Source organism: Hypomesus nipponensis, chromosome 12, assembly GCF_054491055.1.
Source record: "Hypomesus nipponensis isolate SF chromosome 12, ASM5449105v1, whole genome shotgun sequence".
NCBI classification, from domain to species: domain Eukaryota; kingdom Metazoa; phylum Chordata; class Actinopteri; order Osmeriformes; family Osmeridae; genus Hypomesus; species Hypomesus nipponensis.
In genome coordinates this window covers 3,796,249-3,819,194 of record NC_140372.1, presented here as the reverse complement: position 1 = coordinate 3,819,194, position 22,946 = coordinate 3,796,249, and the positions used below count along the sequence as shown (strand labels likewise).

Here is a 22,946-nt window from a genome sequence, read left to right as displayed (position 1 = left end):
GTTTTGTTAAAGCAAAATATCGAATAAAAGAATATGTTATTTGTTGCAGGTTTAGTACGTTAATTACGGTAGGGGTATATCCTCCTACTGGCACGCTCTCAGGCGCAGATGTCTGTTGTGTGGGGACTTGGAAGGGAGCGTGCTTGGCGCAGTGTAAATTCTAGTAGCCGACTGCTATCCATTTCTATCGCCAAATCGCGTCGGCCATCGTTCTGGCTTTTGTCTTTTCGCAGAAACATTTTGTAGTATTTTATCTGTATTAATTGTGGATTTTTAACAATAACACAATGAGCTTTATCAACGTTAAAAAGTTAAAGGTAAACGAGCTGAAAGATGAGCTGAAAAGGCGACAGCTCTCTGACAAGGGGCTCAAGGCCGAATTGATGGACCGTCTGCAGGCCGCGTTAGATGAGGAGACTCAAGCCGGCGGTGCTTTCCCTGACACCGAAGCCGATGAGAATGGCGCAGAGGGCGGTCAGGGTGACGGGGCGGTCGGCCTGAATGACATGGGCGACGAGGAGGACCTGGATGAAGACCTAGTCGGAGAGAGTATGGAGGCCGAGGAGGAAGAAGAGGGGGACGGGGGCGAATACGGCTCGGCTCCGGGGGAATGCGCCAACCTCGACGATGATATGGCGGGGGAGGAGGAGGAGGATGCGGGAGTGGAGATGGATAAATCTGGAGACGAGGATGAAGATACGCTTTTAAAAGAGGATGATGACGAGGAGATGGATAAATTTGATGATGATGCTGCGCTAGTGGCTCTATCCGGTGAAGGTAAGCGAAAGCCAACTATGGGCAGTTTGACCCCGGTCAGAATGGTTTGTTGTTGTTGCTAGCTACTGTACAGTACTAGCTAGCACATTACTAGTTCACGTCTGATGACATTTAATTAAATATGGCATGGTGGTCAACAGCCGGTTAGCTAGCTTGTTTCCTTGTAGACACTTGGCCTGTTTGGCTAGCTATCAATGGGTTTCAATTGGTCCAATATGGAATGAGACTAGCTACAGCTAATGTACGTCGTCTTTCAGGTATTTGCATATGTATCCATGAGTTCGAAGTGGATATGAATCCCGTGTACTGAAAAGTGCACACGTCGTTTACATAATTAGAACTGTTCGTTTCTATTACAACCGCAAACTAAACTAGCTAGCTTCAGATAAACGTCCCCCCTTGGTCCCTAGTGGCGAGACGGAGCAGTGCATGTGTCCCGTTCCTCAGATCCAAGGACAATACAATTAACAGCAAATTGTTTATATGACACTTGTGCCTATTTCGCGTGTTGTATTTGTGTTGATGTGCTCTACCTGACCGGTGTGCAGCACACCTCAACATCTGTCTCACCATTTCCTGATTACCAAGGGGGCGTGGACAAGGATGCTGCCGCAGATCAGAGGAATAAGAAAGGGGTGAAGAGGCGACGAGAGGAGCACGGAAGGGGCTACTTTGAGTTCATCGAAGAAAGCAAATACAGCCGGTAAGCATGGTGACACACCTGCCTCTATGGCTCCCCCCCCCCCCACACACACACACAGACACACACACACACAGACACACACACGCACACACACAAGGGTGTGAGAGCATCAGCATGGAATAGAAGGAAGAAAGTATGCTGCTGTCGCAATATAATTGGATTGTACTAAGAAAGGGGTCATATTATTTACTTGACTGATGCCAGGACTGAACAAGTTTGACAAACACTTAGATTGCCCAATGCCTTTGTGGGGGGGTTGGGTAGACGCTGTGAGGTGCGGGAGGTGGGGATGTAGGGGGGAGGGGTGACCCAAGTATTGTACAACAATGGAGGAGCAGCTGTGTCTGGACTCTAGACAGCGGGAGGGGAGGGGAGGGGAGGGGAGGGGAGGGGAGGGGAGGGGAGGGGAGGGGAGGGGAGGGGAGGGGAGATGGGGGGTCATCAATGATGAAAGATGTCTGCAGAGAATCTTCACAACTGATCTGTCTGTCAGTCGTGTATATTGTGCATGTGACTGTGCCAATGGGGGCTTCTTTCAGCATGTGCTAATGCATATGTGTGCACTCACATTTAAGATCATCACCTCTGAAGTTGTCCACGTTTCGTCCTTTCAGGCCAGGCGTGGTTTCATGGGTTTCAGATATCTCCCAGTAATCACTCTGATCTCCAACCAACCGCACAGTTAATGAAAGGCCTGATCACAGTGAAACACTTTCACATCGCCAGTTATAAGGGGGGAAAAACAGATGCTGTCCACTTGCATCAGTGCATAGTGTCTGCGCTTATTAATTATTTAATTCATCTTTTCATCCATCCATCGTTTCCTTCCAAGGCTGGTGATTGGGTAGGAGTGGCAGACCGTTTTAACAGAACCTTGTAGTTCAAGTGGAGTGTTTCCTGTAGTCTTTTCCCAAGATCGTATTGAGCATTCAAACCTCCAAAAGACCAGGGTGTAGCTCAGGTTCCAATGTGGCAGCAATGCCACGTGATGTCATCAGGGAAGTCCTTGGACACGGCCCTCCTTAAAGGGACAGTGTTGCATTGTGACAGGGGTAGAGACGTGTGCTTGTTGAGGAGCCACGCAGCTGAATAGCACCTGTCGTGTTCCAACAGGGCCAAGTCCCCACAGCCCCCCCTTGAGGAGGAGGATGAAGAGTTCGACGACACCACTGTCTGTCTGGACACCTGTAAGTACACAGTGGATATTTCAAGTTTGGACTGGAAACTCAGTATTCCGGAGTCCCTCTGATGTGTGTGTGTGTGTGTGTGTGTGTGTGCGCAGATAACAGCGACCTGCACTTCAAGGTGTCCAGGGACCGCTACAGTGCCTCGTCTCTCACCATGGAGAGCTTTGCCTACCTGTGGGCAGGCGGTCGAGCATCGTACGGCGTAGCACAGGGCAAGGCCTGCTTCGAGATGAAGGTGAGGACGACATCATCATCTCACACACACACACACACACACACACGCACATATGGATAATCTATTGCGAAGAAAGGTACACTTTACTCCTCTGGTGTCTTCTGCATACACACACATCAACACCTCCCCCCTGCTGATTACAGCCTATCAGACGCTGACCTTTGACCTGTGTTCTCCTCAGATCATAGAGAAGATCCCTGTGAAGCACATCTCCAGTAAAGGCATGGACATACATGAAGTTCTGGTTGGCTGGTCCTTGGCCAATGGGACGCTGTTACTGGGTGAGTGGATGGTTGTCTTGCAGTGTGGCTGACTGGTTGGCTGGCTGTGTGGCTGACTGACTTGTTGTCTAGCTGACTGACTGACTGACTGGTTGGCTGGCTGTGTAGCTGACTGACTGGCTGACTGGTTGGCTGGCTTTGTGGCTGACTGACTTGTTGTTTGGCTGACTGACTGACTGGTTGGCTGGCTGTGTGGCTGACTGACTGTTGTTGTTGTGGGGGGGCTCAGGGGAGGAGGAGCACTCGTACGCCTTCTCAGCCAGGGCCAAGAAAACCACCAACTGTGTCACCGAGGACTACGGAGAGGGTTTCGACGAGAACGACGTGGTGGGCTGCCTCATAGTAAGACATCCCACACAACAGCTTTCATTCTTTCTTCTGCTGTTTCCCGTGAGTTCCTGATGCATGTTTCTGTCGGACAGTTGGCTGATATGTATCATATCTCAAAAGATGTTGTTGTCTGGTGATGTTGCTGTCTTGGGCCCTATGCTGGATCGTAACAGAGCCACCGATAGGAAAGTAGAAAACAGATGTAGTCCAACCAGTAGGAGAGCAGACAGCAATCACACATCCTTTCCTGTTGGTTGTAGCCGTATCTCCTCACCTATTGGTAGGAGTGTGTGTTACCTGCTGTCCTGTTTGTTGCGTGCGTGTGTGTGTGTGTGTGTGTGTGTGTGTGTGTGTGTGTGTGTGTGTGAGAGTGAGAGTGTGTGTCCTCCTCTGACCTGCACGTCCTTTCCTCCTCAGAACCTGGACGGGCCGGAGGCGGAGCTGTCCTTCACCAAGAACGGCAAGGACCTGGGCGTGGCCTACAGCTTCAGCAAGGCCTCCCTGGAGGGCCGGGCCCTCTTCCCTCACGTCCTCTGTCACAACTGCGCCGTGGAGTTCAACTTCGGCCAGCGGGAGGCGCCAGAGTTCGCTGTGCCAGAGGGCTTCAGCTTCCTCCAGCAGGTCCCTGTCAGCCAGAGAGTCCGGGGACCAAAGGGCCCTGACACCAAGGACGAGTGTGAGGTAGGAGGGACAGGTGGGGGGGGGGGGGGGTGTTTCTGTGTGTGTGAGGGAGTGTGTGTGTGTGGAAATGTTCTGGTCAGAGCAGGGTGCAAACCCCAATAAAATGTAATACCGTAAACCGAGAGGAAGTTCCTCCCCCTTTACTGTTCTGGTATTTACTTTATTTTATATGAAGCTACTGTCTCCTTGTTATGGATAAATGAGGATGGTGCTGTGTGTGTGTGTGGGACACCTATGGTTTAGGTGTTAACTTGTGTGTAACGCCCCTTGTCACCACCCTCCAGGTCATCGTCATGGTGGGCCTACCTGGCGCAGGCAAGACAGCGTGGGTCACCAAGCACACCCAGGAGCACCCTGGGAAATACAACATCCTGGGGACCAACGCCATCCTGGAGAAGATGATGGTGAGGGGGGTGGAGGGCTGGGGGGTGGAGGGCTGGGGGCTGGGGTCCTGCAGGGCTGGGGTCCTGCAGGGCTGGGGGGTGGAGGGCTGGGGGGTGGAGGGCTGGGGGCTGGGGTCCTGCAGGGCTGGGGGGTGGAGGGCTGGGGGCTGGGGTCCTGCAGGGCTGGGGGCTGGGGTCCTGCAGGGCTGGGGGGTGGATGGCTGCGGGTTGGAGGGCTGGAGGGTGGAGGGCTGGGGAGTGAGGGGAGCTGAAGGGCTGGAGGGTGGAGCAAAGACGGAGGGGGGCTGGAGGGACAGAGTGTAATCTTTCTTTCTACCTCATCGCTGGTCTCTCGTGGACGTTGGTTTGAAAGGCTTTTCTCCCTCCTCCAGATCGCCAGTCTCAAACGCCAGATGAAGGATGTCACCAAACTCACCACCATCTCCCAGCGTGCACCTCTCTTCCTGGGGAAGTTCATTGAGATCGCCGCTCGCAAGAAACGCAACTACATCCTGGATCAGGTGACCATATGTTACCCTCATATTACCCACAACCCATCTCTTGTATTATCCACAACACACACAATGCCTTTCATCAACCTACCATGATGATTATTCTTGTCATGTAAAACTACATACTCACCGTGGCATTATGATGATCATCTCAATTTTTGAACCGGGTCAGAAAGAAAGAAAAAGAGACAGAAAGAGATGAAGATAAACAGAGAGATAAGAGAGAGATAAGAGAGAGACAGTAAGTGAAGGAGTGATTCCTCGTCCTCAGACCAACGTGTCGGCGCCGGCCCAGAGGAGGAAGATGTGTCTGTTCGCTGGCTTCCAGAGGAAGGCCGTGGTGGTGTGTCCGTCAGACGACGACTACAAGCAGCGCACGCAGAAGAAGGCCGAGACAGATGGCAAGGACGTTCCAGAACATGCAGTCCTCAAGATGAAGGGTGAGTCTCTCTCTCTCTCTCTCTCTCTCTCTCTCTCTCTCTCTCTCTCGTCCTTGCTAACAGCATCTGTACCGTTAAACATCCGTGCTCTTACAGATCAAATTATTAGGATAATAATATAATATGATAATAATATAATATGAAAATAATATCATATGATACAATAATCATCGTCGTCCTATTCCACATCCGTACTGTCTCGGATGACCCCCCCCCCTCCTTCCCTCCAGGTATATACACCCTCCCAGAGGCTGGAGACTGCTTTGGAGAGGTGAGCTACGTGGAGCTGCAGAAGGCGGAGGCGTCGGCACTGCTGGAGCGCTACAAGGAGGAGAGCCGCTCCGCCCTGCCCCCGGAGAAGAAGCCAAACCAGGGCGGGGCGCCGCCCAAGAGGGGGGGAGGCAACCGTGGCCGGGGGGGCAAGAACCAGTTCCAGAGAGGAGGAGGAGGAGGTGGAGGAGGAGGGGACAGGCAGGGACAGAGGGGGGGTCGGGGGGCTTCCAGATCAGAGGCAACTTCCGAGGAGGTGCGTGTGCGTGCCTTTGATATGTTAGGTAGTTCCAGTGTTGCAGTTCGATATTATTTGTGTGCAGATATACGGTAATTCTCTCCTTCTCCACCTTCATTCCTATCTCCCTCCCCAGGCCCAGGACCTCGTGGGGGGGGCTTCAACCGACCCCCGAGGGGGTTCCTTCCCCCTCCAGCCTTCCGGGGAGGGTTCTCCAACAGGGGGAACTTCAACAGGGGGGGCGGGGGGGGTGGGATGCCCAATAGAGGAGGAGCCCCCAGAGGGGGGCCTGGCCGGGGCAACATGGGGGGCAGTATGGGAGGCAACATGGGAGGGGGGCGGGGGGCAACATGCACAGGGGGGGCAGCATGAACCGAGGAGGAGGAGGAGGAGGGGGAGGAGGAGCCAACAGGGGAAACTTCTCTCAGGTGGGTCACACTTTACTACCATTGGTTCATTTCTGATGATTGGCATAGGGATGGGACAATCGGCTATGAGATGAATGATATTGTTTAACTTTAACGAATTGGAACAGAGCACGTGTTCTACCGTAGCTACCAGTCTGGTGTCTGATGCCATTTGTCTTTCTCCCAGAAGTTCAGGGGCAGAGGAGGCAATAACAGGGGCTTCAAGAATGGAAACTTTGGCATGAACAAGGCCCAGGCCTTCAACCAGAGCTGGCAACAAGGGGTAAGCATGTGTCTCTCTCTCTCTCTCTCTCTCTCTCTCTCTCTCTCTCTCTCTCTATCTCTATCTCTATCTCTATCTGTTTATATCTCTTTCTGCCTTTCCCTGTCTCTCTCGCTCTGTCTCTCTCTCACTATGTCTTTTCTTTGTCTCTGTCTTTCTCCTGTCTCATTCTCTTTTTCCTCTCTCTCTCTCTCTCTCTCTCTCTCTCTCTCTCTCTCTCTCTCTCTCTCTCTCTCTCTCTCTCTCTCTCTTTAGTTCTGGAACCAGAAGCCATGGAGTCAGCAGTACCAGCCAGGATACTACTGAGCATGTGCAGTAGAGAGACTTAACTGACAGCATACAGACACGTACACACACACACACCCAGCGCCTCCGCAACGGTCAGTCTACTGAACCACTGTTAAACACCACATGTTTTCCTCTCTGTTCCACCTCCTCCTCCTCCTCGGTTTCCAGATGAAGGAACATTCCATCACCGTGTTGGAACTGCTGGTTCTTAAGGATGCAGCAAAGATTACAAACGCTTTACGATCTCTCTTTCTCTCCTGTTACTTCTCTCTCTTTCTCTCGTGTGGTCTCCCTCTCTCCATTTTCTCTGCGTTGTACTTTTGTACGTTTCTAAGGCTTTTACGTTGGAGCTTCTGTGGAGACAGAGATCTCGCTGGTTCTTCAGGGTCGGACGTTTTCTAAAACAAAATCTAAACTTTCAGGGTTCTGTGTTTTTATCTGTAAAGAAGTACTTTTTACTATAACAATGATGAAGGACGAGGGGTATAGATTTGTTTTAGTTATATAATTTTTTTTTCATGCATTTTTATTATCTTAGCACATGTCTGGTTTGTGGACATTGTCAGTCCATAGTTGAATACTATTTGACCTGGAGAGGCTAGGAGGTCTCGGTCGTTGTAGTGCTGCGGCAGGTAGGCCAGCCTCACACTGAACCTGCGTGTTTCCTGAAGACGCGTCACCTTTTTAGATGCATACATGAATAGAACTCTAGCTAAGGAAGAGTAGGCCGTAAACATTTAAAACCTGAACCACTCTTCGATGTTGTCACCCTTTTCCCCAACAAATGGAAGGAGTACCGTGGCGACCGTTTATGTAATTTATGTAAATATGGCTCCATCCGTGTAAATGATGGATATAGATCCATTGTTACCCAGAGCAGCAAGGCACTACCTCTTCTTATGCCAGACAGACTACCCCCCTCACCCCCCCATAGCAGGCAGATGGAACACTCCATGATGCCTGTTGCTCTGTGGATCACTGGATCACAGGGCCAGCCTATCTATCAGGATGGGGGTGCATCAGAAGTTAGAAGTCAGTTACTTTAATACCCTCAAGCAGTCGTGAATTCTGTTCAAAGGAGTTTTTAGATAGAAGTTTATACTAATGTAGCAATGTAATGCCCCTAGTTTGGTGTAAAGACTTTTCAAGGTGTTATGTTTTCAGTTGTAATTAATGGAATTGTGTTTTACTTCATAGAATGTGTATTTTGATTTGACTGTTAGAAACGATGTTGGCTTGCATCAGCACTCTTTGTGGAAGCACAATCTTTATGTATGGCTGTTTTCCAGACAGCAAGATGGAGTAGTATTGACCTGAATTACCTTGTTTCTGCTTTGGCACTTGAAACCCTATTGGCTGCAGAATAGCATTTTAAATTGTATTTAATTGAAATACCATGAAAGATATGATTTTACTAGTATTTATTTCATAGTTATATTTCTTAGATCAAATGCTTTGTTAGACTAGCATAGTGGAGACCAATCGTCTCTCTCTCACTTCCATTGACAGTTAGGCACCCAGACCATAATGAGTTTCTTGTTGACAGTTTGGCTGCTGTGACAACAAGAGTTGTTACTGTAATGATAACAACTGAAATGGTGGATTAATTGTGCTAGGGGTGTGATGGGAAGGGGGGGGGGAGTCGTCGCTGAGGTACTCTGATAGGCAATAAACAAAACTGTTTGACCTGTACAAGGTATCTTTTTAAAAGACTTATTAGTGTTACTGTTGCGTTCCTTGTACCAAGGTGTTTTTAAAACTGCAAAATAAGATGACGTAAAAAAAGACACAGTCCCATGTTTATATTAGGTTGTTACATAGTGTCAGACTGTGTAGAGTAATTATAATCTCCCTGATTTGTTTCTCAGTTCTTCCATTTGATATTGAATGCACTAGTTATTTTAATCCCCTGCTGTGAGCTAAGAATAAAACATATTTTGGGTTGTGTATGAACATTTGATGTCCTGTACGTTTGTGTATCTTAAGTGACGGAGTTCACAAACAAGTCTGATGCAAGGGCAACACACACCATTCCCATTTGATTTAACGTCAAGTTATTTATTAAAAAAAATTTTGTCTAAGGGATGGATATCAGTTGTCCGTAGCGAATTTTAGAAAAAAATAAATATATATATACAAAAAATTATTAAAAACTAAATTGCAATGATTAACATTGGCATGCTGTGTACAACTGCAGTTAAATTGAAGTGAGGCTTGCTTGTTGTGTTTGTGGCTGTATGCATTTTAAGTATTTGGTCAAGCAAGACAGACATATTGTACCGAAAGGATGTTTAACATTTTGTAAGATACAGATATGAAAAAAAAAAAAAAAAAAGTTTTCTTTTTTATACCTTGCTATGTTTTGTATTTTAGGACAAATAAAATAAGATTGAAAATGTGATTATAAAAAGAAGAAAAAGCTGACCAAATACTTGTTATTTTGTTGCTTCCCTTTACTGTGGAGGTAAAGAGATGATGTCCGTTTTTAAAGAAGTATGAATAAAACAGCTAAGAGAGTGCTTGTGTTTGTTTCACTTCCCTACATTTACTTTCCTTCCATAAACACCTTTCCTGTGTTTTGGGTTATGTCATAATTATACACCCAATTCGTTTCTCTGTTACCTTGGTGTCAACCCTTGCATGACTACTGATGTTCAACACAGCATCGTACAAGAAAATAAAATCTGATAATGCAGTCGATGTTACTTCTCGGATGTGGAACGCACATTATATAGATCTGTTAAGCTTCTCAGTCATGTTGGACATGCTAACGTGGAATGAACACACCACCGGCACCGGAGGCCGATAAAATGTATGTTGGTTTAATAATTTAGATCAAAACGATTACATTGGCTACATGCATCATATATATTTCAGTATTAGTGATATAACCGAAAAGAGTAGAAGTAAAAGATCACAAAACATTACAGATTCGTGTATGATCAGAGCACTACTTCCGCCTTGCTTTTGTTCGTCTGTGTCACTCCCCCTTTTTCAGCTGAGCAAGACGCTTCGTGGCGCTGGTTGTGTTGAATGGAAAGCGCACACGAGCGAGTAGGAAGAAGGTAGTAGCTAATTATCTAGTCAGCAGGTGGGTCGGCTGCAGCTCGGTCCATTGCACCCTGTCACCATGGAGCGAGGAAACGGATTTTCATACATGACATATGGGACTGCCGTGTCCCTTTTAGTGATTCTATTGTCTTACTGGTTTCGACCGCCCCAAAACGTGGGACTAGATGATCGGCTCGATGCTGTGCTTTCATCTCTTCTGCGGGCGGAACGAAAAGCAGCCGTGAACAACGCCAGACCCCGGGTGGCCATAGGTAATAACATTGCAATCAAGCTAGTCCAGCAAGTGCTAGCTACCACATTAGCCTTGTATCGGCGAGCTGAATTCATCGGCACCCCACCCCAAAGGCCTATTCGGCTAACTAGGATGTTAGCGTGCTATTATTCCAAGCATGTATTCTCCAGTTCAAGCGCTTTTGTGCAAATAGTTAGTTAATGAAACCAAAAAGAGAAGTACAGTAGCTAGTGCTACAGCTGGCATCACCCTGTTCCTGGAAGAGCTGATACTGTACGAGCTACAGATCACCATTTGAACAATTGTCTTTTGTTTTAATTGAGGGATTTACTAGATAATTAGTTTTTGTTTTTATTTTGGTTTTAAGATACAGTATTATCACACAGTAGTATTATTTTCTCAACTACACTTTTCTCAACTAACATAACACATACTTGCTGGCATTTACTTAACTAACCTAGCCAAGTAAACCGTCGTTTGTGTTTTGAAAACAGATTAAAACTGCTGAGTCACAACGACTTAATCTGATAATATAAGGATAGAGTACAACTAAAATAGTTTTGCAAGTAGCTGATGGTAACTGCTGAGCTGTTGCACCTGGGTCCAAAAGGATAATGTGTAGATTAGAGACAAGGACAAGATACTGAATGATGGACAATACGCCATTAGCCAAAAGTCTGAACTGACAGTTTTTTTTTATCGCTTAAAAGTATTGATAAGATATGTCAAAAGTCGGACCACTCCCAAACGGCATATACAGAATCAATAATAAACAATCAATCATCTGGAGACTCATTAGCTTGAGTTAACTTTCACACCTCTTAATAGGTTAGTGTTTTGGTGTTTGTATGGTGTCAGATTTCACTCCTCTCATCCTTTTCTCTGTATCCCTCTCTCCCTGTTCTCCGCCCTCCTCCCCTCCAGGTTTTGGTGGCTGTGTTGACTTGATCGTAGACGGGGTGACTCTGCTGAACAAGATGGGCCTGCCTCCCACACAGGAACCTCTGCACCACGACTACATAGAGAGCCATGAGCAACTGGCTCAGAGCTTTGCCTACTTCTTCGCCCCAGGGGCAGCTGCAGAGTAAGTGTGCGTGTGCGTGTGTGTTAAGGTAAAAATATCAAGCCGCAAGCAATGCGACTGAAGACCAAACTTCAAATGTTCCTCCGGTCACAGCCAAAGGCTTACCACCCACTGACATGCAGTACCACACACACACACACACTTAACCTTTCATTCCGAAGATTGTTATGGGAGGAGAGTGAAGTTTTCTAGGAGAGCTGTGAGATATAAGCAGTATTTACATAAATAGGACTACACAAACTCACACCTTCTATTACACACACACACACACTCGTGCACACACACACTCGTGCACACACACAACATAAATGTCTGCTCAGTGGCTAGCCCAACACAGAGATGAGGCCAGTTGTCCTGGGTAAATCAGTAGACTCGGTTCGCTACCCACGGACTGGAACTAACTGCTAAAGACAACAGTCTGAGCTGACCTTCCCCTTACACACACATCCACTTCCAACACACATACACACACAGAAATATAAACTCACACCACACACACACACAGCAGAGTGGAATTTGAGAACATGGAAGAGGGTTGGACGCTACCAAATTGCAGTCGTTGGCAGGAAAGTGAGATGGATCTGTTGCGCCAGTTCTCAGAGAGTCTGATGGATGAGGGCTTGGTGATGGCTCTGTGTGGCCTCATAAGCTCTGCTCACGCTGGCCTGTAGCCAGGCTGACAGACTTGCTGTGAGCAGCGTTGGCCTGGGCCCAGTGAGCTGTGTGTTGGGCTCGTGTTGCGAGGGACACCTTTTTTCTAAGAGTGTGCTTTACTTTTCCTAACATGACTGCTGTGCTTAAAGCTGCATAGAATGTGTGTGTGTGTGTGTGTGATAAGTTTGGTTGTTTTGTGTTTGTGTGTCACACTTGTGTTCAGGTGAAAGGACTAACCCTAATTGAGTTTTAATGCGCCGGAGGTTCTTCACGTCAAACTGGGTTAATCCTATGAAGATCTGAGTCACAGGCTCATACACACGCTAAATACACACACACACACACGTCTAACAAACGCAACTTAAGACAGACTAGACGATTGTTTCTAGAAGGTTGTTCCCCGCCAACCTAGGTAGTATAACTTAGCTCATCTTCTTATCCCTGCCTCCTTCCATCCCAATTTCTCCTCCTCTCTCCCTGTCTCCTCTCCTCTCTCAGGAGGTTTGTGAGGAACGACACTCTCTTCCATGAACTGGTCGAGGCGTCTCGTGAGTTGCCGGGCAACCGCTGGTCAGTGGGCGGCAACGCGCCCGTGATGGCTGGTCGCATGGCAACAGAGGGTTGTGATGTGTTACTGGGGGGAAGCTTCAGCCCAGACTTCACAGATGTCCTGTCCCAGCACATCACAGGTACACACACACACACACACACACACACACACACGCACACACACACACACACACACACATTCAATTACTGTTTATCTCTCCCTTGTTTTAACTCATACATTTCCTCTACACATGTCCTTCCTCTCCTTCTCTCTTTCATCCCCCTTTTTTGTCCCTCTTATACAATTTCCCTTCCTGTCTATTGCCATATCCCCCCCCCCCTATCTCTCTGTCCCTTCCTCCCCCTAGTGGCAGGTAATGTAGTCGAAGAGCCTGATATCCACCTGATCCTGGAATACCCCTCAGGAGCCAGCTGGGGGCAGTACACATCACGCAGGGCCAACAGGTGTGTGAGGGTGTCAAGTCCAACCTGGAATGGGGGCTCAACTCTATAACTCGCCCAGTGGGTTTAGGACCCAGAAAACTCTCAACTATCTGCAGCTCTGATGATGAAATGTTAAATAGCGACTGTGTATACATTACATTTAGTCATTTATCACTTAGTCATCATTTAGTCGCTAAGAGGGACATTCCCCCTGAGTAGGGTGAAGTGCCTTTCCCATGGACACAATTTCATTTGGCACGGCCGAGAATTGAACCAGCAACCTTCTGATTACTAGCCCAATTCCTTAACCACTCAGCCACCTGACTCCCTTCTGGCATGCTTTCCGTCAGGTACATTGTCCACAGTGATGACCACAACCCCTACTTGGCGTCCATGGAGGACTTTGAGCTGAAGCTACAGACCTTCCAGCCAGACCTACTGGTGGTAGGCGGGCTCCAGATGATGGACAGCTTCCCTTTCCAACAGGGTGAGTGGAGATTTTAGAAGTCAGCCAATCAGAGCAGTCAATATAGACACATATCCACTGTGTGTGTGTGTCGGCAGCCCGGCAGACCATGATGGGTTTCCACAGAGACTGTTTGTTCTGGTGGATCAAGCCTGTCGCATTGGCCTGTGTGGGAAGACATAGATTGAGGACACACTGTGTGTGTGTGTGTGTGTGTGTAGTGAGGTGTGAGAGAAAGAGAATGTGTTTGTCTTGCCTGTGATATTCACACACACTATTTGGTGGTGATGAAGAGTACGTTCTGCAACACGTACTGGAACCAATATTTTAATTTCTTTCTCTACGTTTCCTCGCCCAATTTCTCTCTCTCTCTTCCTCTGTACCTCTCTCTCTCTTCCTCTCTGTCTCTCTCTCTCTTCCTCTCTGCCTCTCTCTCTTCCTCTCTCCCTCTCTCTCTCTTCCTCTCTCTCTCTTCCTCTCTACCTCTCTGTCTCTTCCTCTCTCCCTCTCTCTTCCTCTCTACCTCCCTCTCTCCTTCTCTCTCTTCCTCTCTCCTTCTCTCTCTTCCTCTCTTTCTCTTCCTCTCTCCCTCTCTCTCTCTCTCTCTCTCTCTCTCTCTCTCTCTGTCTTCCTCTCTCCTTCTCTCTCTTCTCCAGGTGAGCGGGAGGCTCTGCTCTCCCATCTCTCCCACCTCCTCTCCTCCTCCTCCCCTCAGACAGGTGTCCATTTTGAGATGGCGAGCTTCGTGGACGAGGACCTGATGGAGGACCTGCTGGCGCTGGTGGTCCCCCAGGCCGACTCCCTGGGCATGAACGAGCAGGAGCTTCCCAACCTCCTGAGCCTGCTCCGGGGCTCCAACGTCACTGTGTTGTCGGACCCTAACCCGCGCGTCGCCACCGTGCTCGACCAGATGCGGGACCTCTACCGCATCCTCAACCAGCGCCACCGCCAGGCGAGCGAGGGCGGGGCGGCGGGGCGCCCGCTGTCCCGGCTCCACGTCCACACGCTGGCCTTCCAGGCCATGATCGTGACGCGCGGGTCCCAGTGGAAGAACACCATGTCGGCCGTCGCCAAGGCCTCCCTGACCGCCAACCGTCACGTGTGCGGGTCCTCGGACATCGACCCCAGCAAGGCGCGCCTCATCATGGACGAGTCGTTTTCGGTGAGCCGGGAGGAGGGCAGCCCCCGGATACCACTGAAGGAGACCAGGCCCGTCAGCTGCTGGGACGAGGACGACTATCAGATCTGCGTGGCTCCCGTGCTGGTGTGCACCGAGGTGTACCAGACTGCCGGCGGAGGGGACAACATTTCCGCCGCTGGCCTGGTGCTGCAGATCTGAGCTAACGCCACAGTTGTTACTGGCTAACTAGCCACTAGTAGCTAATGCTGGCCTTCAGTGGCTAACTAGCGGTTAGCGGCTAATGCTAAGGAAGCGTTTGTTAGTTGCCTGCGAAGACCAGGAATGAGAGGCATTGGACATGGCCTTACTGTGGATATCAGCCTCTTCATGATTTTGTTTTCTCCCAGGATGCAATGCAACATCAGAAATGTAATGGAAATCTTCTCCAGTCTCCAGGAACTTTCTTAATTGACAATTATTTTTAACGTGTGTGTTCTGTTTCTTCTGGTGTGTGTGTGTGCGTGTGCACGTGCGTGCGTGCGTTTCCCATGGTGTCTTATGACCCTGTCTCTGTCCAGTTTCTCTCTATTTCTCCCATTCTGCAGGTTTATGAAGCGATAGCTAGCTAGCAACTAGTCAGAGAGAAACACCATCCCGTAACATGTGAAGACTTTTAGCATTGTGTTTTTATGAGTGTGTATGTTTGATGTATCTCGTTTGTTAAGGGAATTTTTGCCTCATGAGGGCAATGCAAACGCAGGATTAGGCTAAATTTGTTGTGATCGCGTCCTCAGTCTCCAACTGACCACTCAAAGGAACGTGTGTTTCAGGTGTACTTGGGTTCAATTAAATATGCAAGGACACATTCATCTGCATAACCACTCGTTATTATCTGTCTGCTGTGACGGACGCCTTTATTTATTCCTGTATCATTCCATACTTGCCCAGCGCTGCCATTAGTAGGCGATACATTCCTCTCATTCTGTCACATCCTCCAACATCTCAGCTGTGTGGTGTAGTGAAAACTGTATTTCAAGGGAATTAGTTTCTGTTTCTACTTTCTGTGGAATGTTTTTGTTTCCTGTTGTCTAACTGAAAGCTGATATTGAATTAGGATCTGAGCCTTATTAAAAGTGCTTTTATTTAGCCACTGCCTGCATCCCTAATAAAACATAATACATTGCAGCTACAGTAGATGTGAATTTTGTAGGTGGAAGCACGTTGCTAGCGAAGCTAACATTGCACATGTTTGTGTGTCTTTCAAACAGATATCGCAGTGATTCCACAGTGTGCTCATTTCCGTGTTTGGATAAACTCTGTTAATCCAACATAATGGATGTTCTCATGTCATTATTATATGTTAATGTACAACATGCCTACATTATGTGGGGTCAGATGGCTGAGCAGTTAGGCAATCGGGCCACCAATCCCTGGGCAAGGCTTCACCCTACTTGCCTCGGGGGAATGTCCCTGTACTTACTGTAAGTCGCTCTGGATAAGAGTGTCTGCAAAATGACTAAATGTAAACGTATATTGACACCACTTCTTAAGTAGGCTTCACACAAGGTTGAATTGGGGCTTAGTGTTATGAATATTCAGTTGCAACCCTTATCCACTAGATGGAGCTATTACTTTAAGTAACGTGTGGTCTAGCTTGACCACAAAGTACTGAATTATTAATGTACATGTAGTGCCATTAACTGGCAGTTTGAGATGAGGGACATGCGGTTTTCATTCATTTTCATCATAGTTAAGATGAACATTTTAGGCTATGGTCTACTACACACAATTGAGCTAAAGTGCGCGGTACTGTCTGGTTTTGCGAAAGCCATGGGATTTGTATAAGGCAGGGTTTTTAGAGTAGAGGGGTAACTCTGGCCTGTTTGAAGGCTGAGGAGGAGGTGCCGGAAGTTAAGGACATGGAGAAGAAAAGTTATGATAGAGGGAGAGATGGTTTGAAACAGAGGAGAGGGGACTGGATCAAGGGGACAGGAGGTGGGGCGATGAGAGAGAGTGAGATCTCTGCCTCGCACACGGGAGAGAAAGAGTTTAGACATTTAGATGGGTCAGTCATAGAGGGTGAGTGGGTAGGACTTGACACTGATAACGCTGTAATAAAATTATTCATTTGTGGATCAAGTAAAACATTAACTGGCACTACATGTTTTGACATTTTAGTTTCACAACACAAGAGTTGGTGTGCGAATGTATAAACTTCAGGACTACTTCACCTGTGCTGAAGGCCTCTGAAAGCAGTTTGAAATGAGGGACATGTGGTTTTCATTCATATTCATCATAGGTAAGACTAACATTTTATACGACACACAGGTTGAACTAAAGTGTGTGTGGTACTATCTTTGGTTTTGCGAAAAGCAAGGGATTGATATTGATATGGAAGGCTTGTGATGTTTTCTGATAGGCTTCTTACTCTGTATAACTCGAGACAACGTACCTCTCAGGATGCCTGCGACTCGTCCATCTATTGTATTGGCCTATAGCGGGACAAGTTATCCCTTATTTATCAGCGTAGGAAATGGTTGAAATGCGTGAAATACAAAGTGTGCGTGAGAAATGGCTGGAATGCGCGAGTTTTACGGCGAATGCATGAGACTTGAGAGCTTTGAATGATTTGTTGGAGGGGTTCTGGTCCATGACATTGTTGACATGACAACAACTTTGTTGACATTGTTGATATGACATGACAATGTCCATGACATAGTTGACCACGTTTATGATGATCATTTATCTTGCCTTCTTCTATTTACAGTGTTTTTTCAACACAGTGTCCCCCTTCAATTTCATACTTCAACCGCTGCGGACACAGTGGCTACTAACAACATGACTACTGACTATATAACCACTCCTGGTTATCTCAGTTCTACTAATCCTGCAACCACTACTGACAATGTTACTTCTGACTATGCAACCACACCCAATCATCCAACTGACAGTGTGACTACTGACAGTGCAACTTCACCCGATCATCCAACTGACAGTGTGACTACTGACTATGTAACCACACCTGGCCTTCTAACTTCTACTAATCCTGCAACCACTACTGGAAGTGTGACTACTGACAATGCAACTTCACCTGATCAAACAACTGACAGTGTTACTACTGACTATGCAACCACACCCAATCATCCAACTGACAGTGTGACTACTGACTATGTAACCACACCCGATCAAACAACTGACAGTTTGACTACTGACTATGTAACCACACCTGGCCTTCTAACTTCTACTAATGCTGCAACCACTACTGGAAGTGTGACTACTGACAATGCAACTTTACCTGATCAAACAACTGACAGTGTGACTACTGACTATGTAACCACACCCGATCAAACAACTGACAGTTTGACTACTGACTATGTAACCATACCTGGCCTTCTAACTTCTACTAACCTTGCAACCACTACTGGAAGTGTGACTACTGACAATGCAACTTCAGCCGATCAAACAACTGACAGTGTGACTACTGACTATGTAACCACACCCGATCAAACAACTGACAGTATGACTACTTACTATGTAACCACATCTGGCCTTCTAACTTCTACTAATCCTGCAACCACTACTGGAAGTGTGACTACTGACAATGCAACTTCAGCTGATCAAACAACTGACAGTATGACTACTTACTATGTAACCACATCTGGCCTTCTAACTTCTACTAATCCTGCAACCACTACTGACAGTGTGACTACTGACAGTGCAACTTCACCCGATCATCCAACTGACAGTGAAACTACTGACTATGTAACCACATCTGGCCTTCTAACTTCTACTAATCCTGCAACCACTACTGACAGTGTGACTACTGACAGTGCAACTTCACCCGATCAAACAACTGACAGTTTGACTACTGACTATGTAACCACACCTGGCCTTCTAAATTCTACTAATCCTGCTACCACTACTGGAAGTGTGACTACTGACTATCAAACCACACCCGATCAAACAACTGACAGTGTGACTACTGACTATGTAACCATACCTGGCCTTCTAACTTCTACTAATCCTGCAACCAATACTGACAGTGTGACTACTGACTATGCAACCACACCCGATCATCCAACTGACAGTGTGACTACTGACTATGTAACCACACCTGGCCTTCTAACTTCTACTAATCCTGCAACCACTACTGGAAGTGTGACTACTGACAATGCAACTTCACCTGATCAAACAACTGACAGTGTGACTACTGACTATGTAACCACACCTGGCCTTCTAACTTCTACTAATCCTTCTACTAATCCAACTTCACCTGATCAAACAACTGACAGTGTGACTACTGACTATGTAACCACACCTGGCCTTCTAACTTCTACTAATCCTGCAACCAATACTGACAGTGTGACTACTGACTATGCAACCACACCCGATCATCCAACTGACAGTGTGACTACTGACTATGTAACCACCCCTGGCCTTCTAACTTCTACTAATCCTGCAACCACTACTGGAAGTGTGACTACTGACAATGCAACTTCACCTGATCAAACAACTGACAGTGTGACTACTGACTATGTAACCACACCTGGCCTTCTAACTTCTACTAATCCTTCTACTAATCCTTCTACTAATCCAACTTCACCTGATCAAACAACTGACAGTGTGATTACTGACTATATAACCACACCTGGCCTTCTAACTTCTACTAATCCTGCAACCACTACTGAAAGTGTGACTACTGACAATGCAACTTCACCTGATCAAACAACTGACAGTGTGACTACTGACTATGTAACCACACCTGGCCTTCTAACTTCTACTAATCCTGCAACCACTACTGGAAGTGTGACTACTGACAATGCAACTTCACCTGATCAAACAACTGACAGTGTGACTACTGACTATGTAACCACACCTGGCCTTCTAACTTCTACTAATCCTGCAACCACTACTGGAAGTGTGACTACTGACAATGCAACTTCACCTGATCAAACAACTGACAGTGTGACTGCTTATAATGTCACCACACCTGATCCTCTAACATCTACTGACCCTGCTACCACTACTCACCCTGTAACTCCCTCACCCACCATCTCTACCTCCATCCCCACAAGTACTACCATTCCCAGCTCCTCCATCACTGCTACATCCACGTCCACCACTGCCCCCACCTCCAGCACTTTTTCCACCACTGCCCCCACCACCAGCAATCTTTCCACCACTGCCATCCACACAACCCACATCCCTCTCAACTGCACCAATGGAGGTTTGCTCCAGAATGGATTCTGTGTCTGTCCCGTTGAATGGACTGGAATCGACTGCTCAATAAGTGGGTCTAAACTGCTACGGCTGTTATGGCACCTTCGCCTGGCTCTGCTGTTTTAAACATGTTCTTAGTTATCTTGTTATCACAGGTATGTTCTGCTCTGTTTTTGATATAAAACAATGTACCACATTTAAATCTCTCAGAAAATATCTGCCTGGAAGAAACTGTTCAAGGATTTACCCTCCCAAATACTACCATCGGTTGGTTTGGTTATTCTACGCAGAAGTGTGGACCTAATACATCTAGTGGTAAGATAAAGGATTTGTTGTTTTCCTGGTAGGGTGAATTTGGGTAATGTGGGACACCTAAACTTCAGAGCATTTTCTTCCCTGCTATGACAATGTCTAGTCCACAGAACTTTGACTATAGGTTTAGCATTAGTTTCGTGGTGTCACGGAAAGGGTCAAGGCACTCATCAATCAGGAAGCTCCGATGAGAAAATGCATGCAAAAAATGTCCCAGATCGCCCAAATTCACTCTACTGCATTGCCCCATTTTTGTCTACAGCGTATTGCAGCATCTGAGTGTGTTGACTCTCTTGGCACTGTGGCAGCTGGCTTGGGATGGGAAACCATCACTGGAGATATTTTAAATTAACATCAATATCTCAACATGACACACATGATAACAAATTTACTATTTTCTGTTTTATCATTTACATTTACATTTTACATTTAGCAGACGCTCTTATCCAGAGCGACTTACAGTAAGTACAGGGACATTCCCCCCGGGTCAAGTAAGGTGAAGTGCCTTGCCCAAGGACACGTCATTTGGTAGAGCCGGGAATTGAACTGGCAACCTTCTGATTACTAGCTCGTTTCCCTCACCGCTCAGCCACCTGACTCCCTATCCTCCCCCACCCTCCCTTATCACCAACAGGCAATGTGCCGAGGGCTTCAGCAAGGTGTACTGGTCAATATGGGACTCCAAAGTTTGATGCCCTAAATGTCTTACAGTGTGACATAACTCTCAGCAACATTCAAGGAAATGTAAGTAAAAATTAAATAGAACGATTCCCAATATAAACCATCTTTTTAAACCTAATGGAACAATCTAAGTGCTTTTACAGTCTATAGCTACATACATTATTTCGTTTTGATCCCCTTAGCTATCCAGCACATCTGATTTGCTGCAGTTGGCGAGTAGTACTCAGATTCTGACATCAAATCCAGAGACTCTAACAGCTGGTAATGTTACCAAGGCGATTGACATCACTAACACCCTCCTTGAAAGGTCTTCAAATATCTCGGAGGTGCAGTGTTTACAAACCTCAACACACCAGTAATTCTAACAATGAAGTTTTATTGTTTTATTTATATATTGAAATATATATGTATATATACAATATGTATACATACTGCATATTTATATTTGTTTTATCTTATGTACCAGAGAAAGAGAGATACTACTTCCACTATTCTATTATTCAAAGCTAACTGTGGTGGTCTGGTACTATTGCAGGCAGTTGCCGTGGCAGCATTGACCACTGTCAGTCAGCTGCTGGATGCTTCTGTACCGAACAGTGTAGCAGAGACGTCTGGAGAGAGGTAATGTGGATTGCAGTATTTACATTTTATGTAAAATATTATATAATATAATAATATTTTATATATATATGCAGTTAACTTCAGAAAAAAAAAAATGCTTTAGTGACCAGAGAGAAGGCCACATTACGGTAACGTTTTTTCTCGTGAGGTAATTTTGTCTCTCTAACTCTGATTTGCCCACAGCCTAACTGAAAGTTTACAGAATATCTCACTGGGGTCAGACAACACATCTCTAGTAGTCCAGCCCAACCTCGCGGTCCAGTCTGTCGTACTAACCAGTAACGACATAGTCGGCGTCCAGTTCTCTGCACTAACAGGTTGATAGGAGAAAGCATTGTTCATTCATGTTTGCAGATAAATTTACTTTTTAGATTCTAATTAAATGATCAACACAATAATTTCCCCCTTCTCTAGGATTATCTAGTAATTTTTCTGCTGATAGAATTAGACTGAATACCAATGCGTCTGAACTTGTGTCTGACAATGGAGAGGCCACTGATGTCCAGGTATTCATTAGATTATCACCAGGTGAGTTGACAGTGGACCTAACACCATACAGTAGATTTACTATCAAAGTCTACTCTTAGTTTAGTAGTAAACAAAATGTACCACAATACACAATCGCGTAGATAGAAGTCAACTCTTTCTCCCTCCTATTCTTTTCCTCTACAAACTGGGCCTCGATCGTCCCCTCAGGAATGCGGCGTCGAAGTTCTGGCATCTCTGTTGGCTTTGTGCTCTACCAGAACGACAGGTTCTTCAGGTCAAGGGATTTCAGAAACCACTTGGGCAGTCGTAGAAGGGTCATCTCTGGAAATGTGAAAGGAGCTGGAAGGATGGGGGCCGACCATGTGGAAATGATCTTCAGGAAAATCGTAAGATCCCCTACAGCAGAGTCTTGGCATTTGTTCATAATTCATGGAGGCTGGAAGAAATTGAACTGCTGTGTAAATACTAAACTTTCCCCAAATTACAATGGGATAAGTTACCCATAAACTTCTCTTAACAGAGGAACAAGGAAGTCCTGGTGTAACAGCTGTACAACAGCATTTATCCATTTCACATTTCACAAATCTAAATGTGTATTTGTGTTTGGTTCTCCGGCCACGGTGATGACAAAGCAACTTGTTTCTTTTATCAGAATGTCCCCAACACAACCCTCTACAGCTTTGCATGTGTGTTCTGGAACTACAACAAAAGTGAATGGAGCACTGAAGGGTGCTACAAAGTCAACGTTTCCTCTGAGGCCCTGCGTTGTTTTTGCAGTCATACCACCAACTTTGCTGCGCTAATGGCAAGTCCTCTCTCACCACTGTCTTTACTGCCCTCAGCTGTGAACTTCGGTTTACCGCATACAAATCAAACAACCCTCTTATCTTCAAAAGACTTTGGAATGTCATAGTTGTTTTATTTTTTCTCCCCCTTTAGTCCTACAGGGTTGATTATGTCTACGCTGAAGCCCTGGACTGGATCACC

At 46.6% G+C, this 22,946-nt stretch overlaps 2 protein-coding genes across 5 annotated transcripts; both read left to right on the top strand.

Annotated features, from left to right (window-relative positions):
- The first annotated feature begins 97 nt into the window (after nt 1–97).
- Nucleotides 98–9,526, top strand: hnrnpua (heterogeneous nuclear ribonucleoprotein Ua). Its single transcript, XM_084668196.1, is given in 16 exon segments — nt 98–777; nt 1,366–1,480; nt 2,594–2,667; nt 2,763–2,902; nt 3,084–3,183; nt 3,413–3,525; nt 3,931–4,194; nt 4,479–4,598; nt 4,970–5,098; nt 5,361–5,529; nt 5,760–5,986; nt 5,989–6,055; nt 6,174–6,370; nt 6,373–6,465; nt 6,632–6,727; nt 6,983–9,526. Coding segments are annotated over 16 exon segments (2,445 nt in total). The 5' UTR covers nt 98–287; the 3' UTR covers nt 7,034–9,526.
- Nucleotides 9,527–9,693: 167 nt separating this feature from the next.
- adpgk2 (ADP-dependent glucokinase 2) lies at nt 9,694–15,821 on the top strand. 4 transcript variants are annotated; one of them, XM_084667380.1, is made up of 8 exons: nt 9,694–9,827; nt 10,014–10,106; nt 10,252–10,338; nt 11,244–11,403; nt 12,556–12,746; nt 12,975–13,071; nt 13,401–13,537; nt 14,173–15,821. In XM_084667380.1, the coding sequence occupies exons 4-8, from the start codon at nt 11,297–11,299 to the stop codon at nt 14,853–14,855; spliced, it is 1,215 nt and encodes a 404-aa protein (XP_084523506.1). In that variant the 5' UTR covers nt 9,694–9,827; nt 10,014–10,106; nt 10,252–10,338; nt 11,244–11,296; the 3' UTR covers nt 14,856–15,821. The 4 variants fall into 4 exon arrangements, with proteins under 4 accessions (XP_084523506.1, XP_084523504.1, XP_084523503.1 ...); XM_084667378.1 differs by having other exon boundaries at nt 10,014–10,338; XM_084667381.1 differs by lacking the exon at nt 9,694–9,827 and having other exon boundaries at nt 10,001–10,106.
- The last annotated feature ends 7,125 nt before the right edge of the window (nt 15,822–22,946 follow it).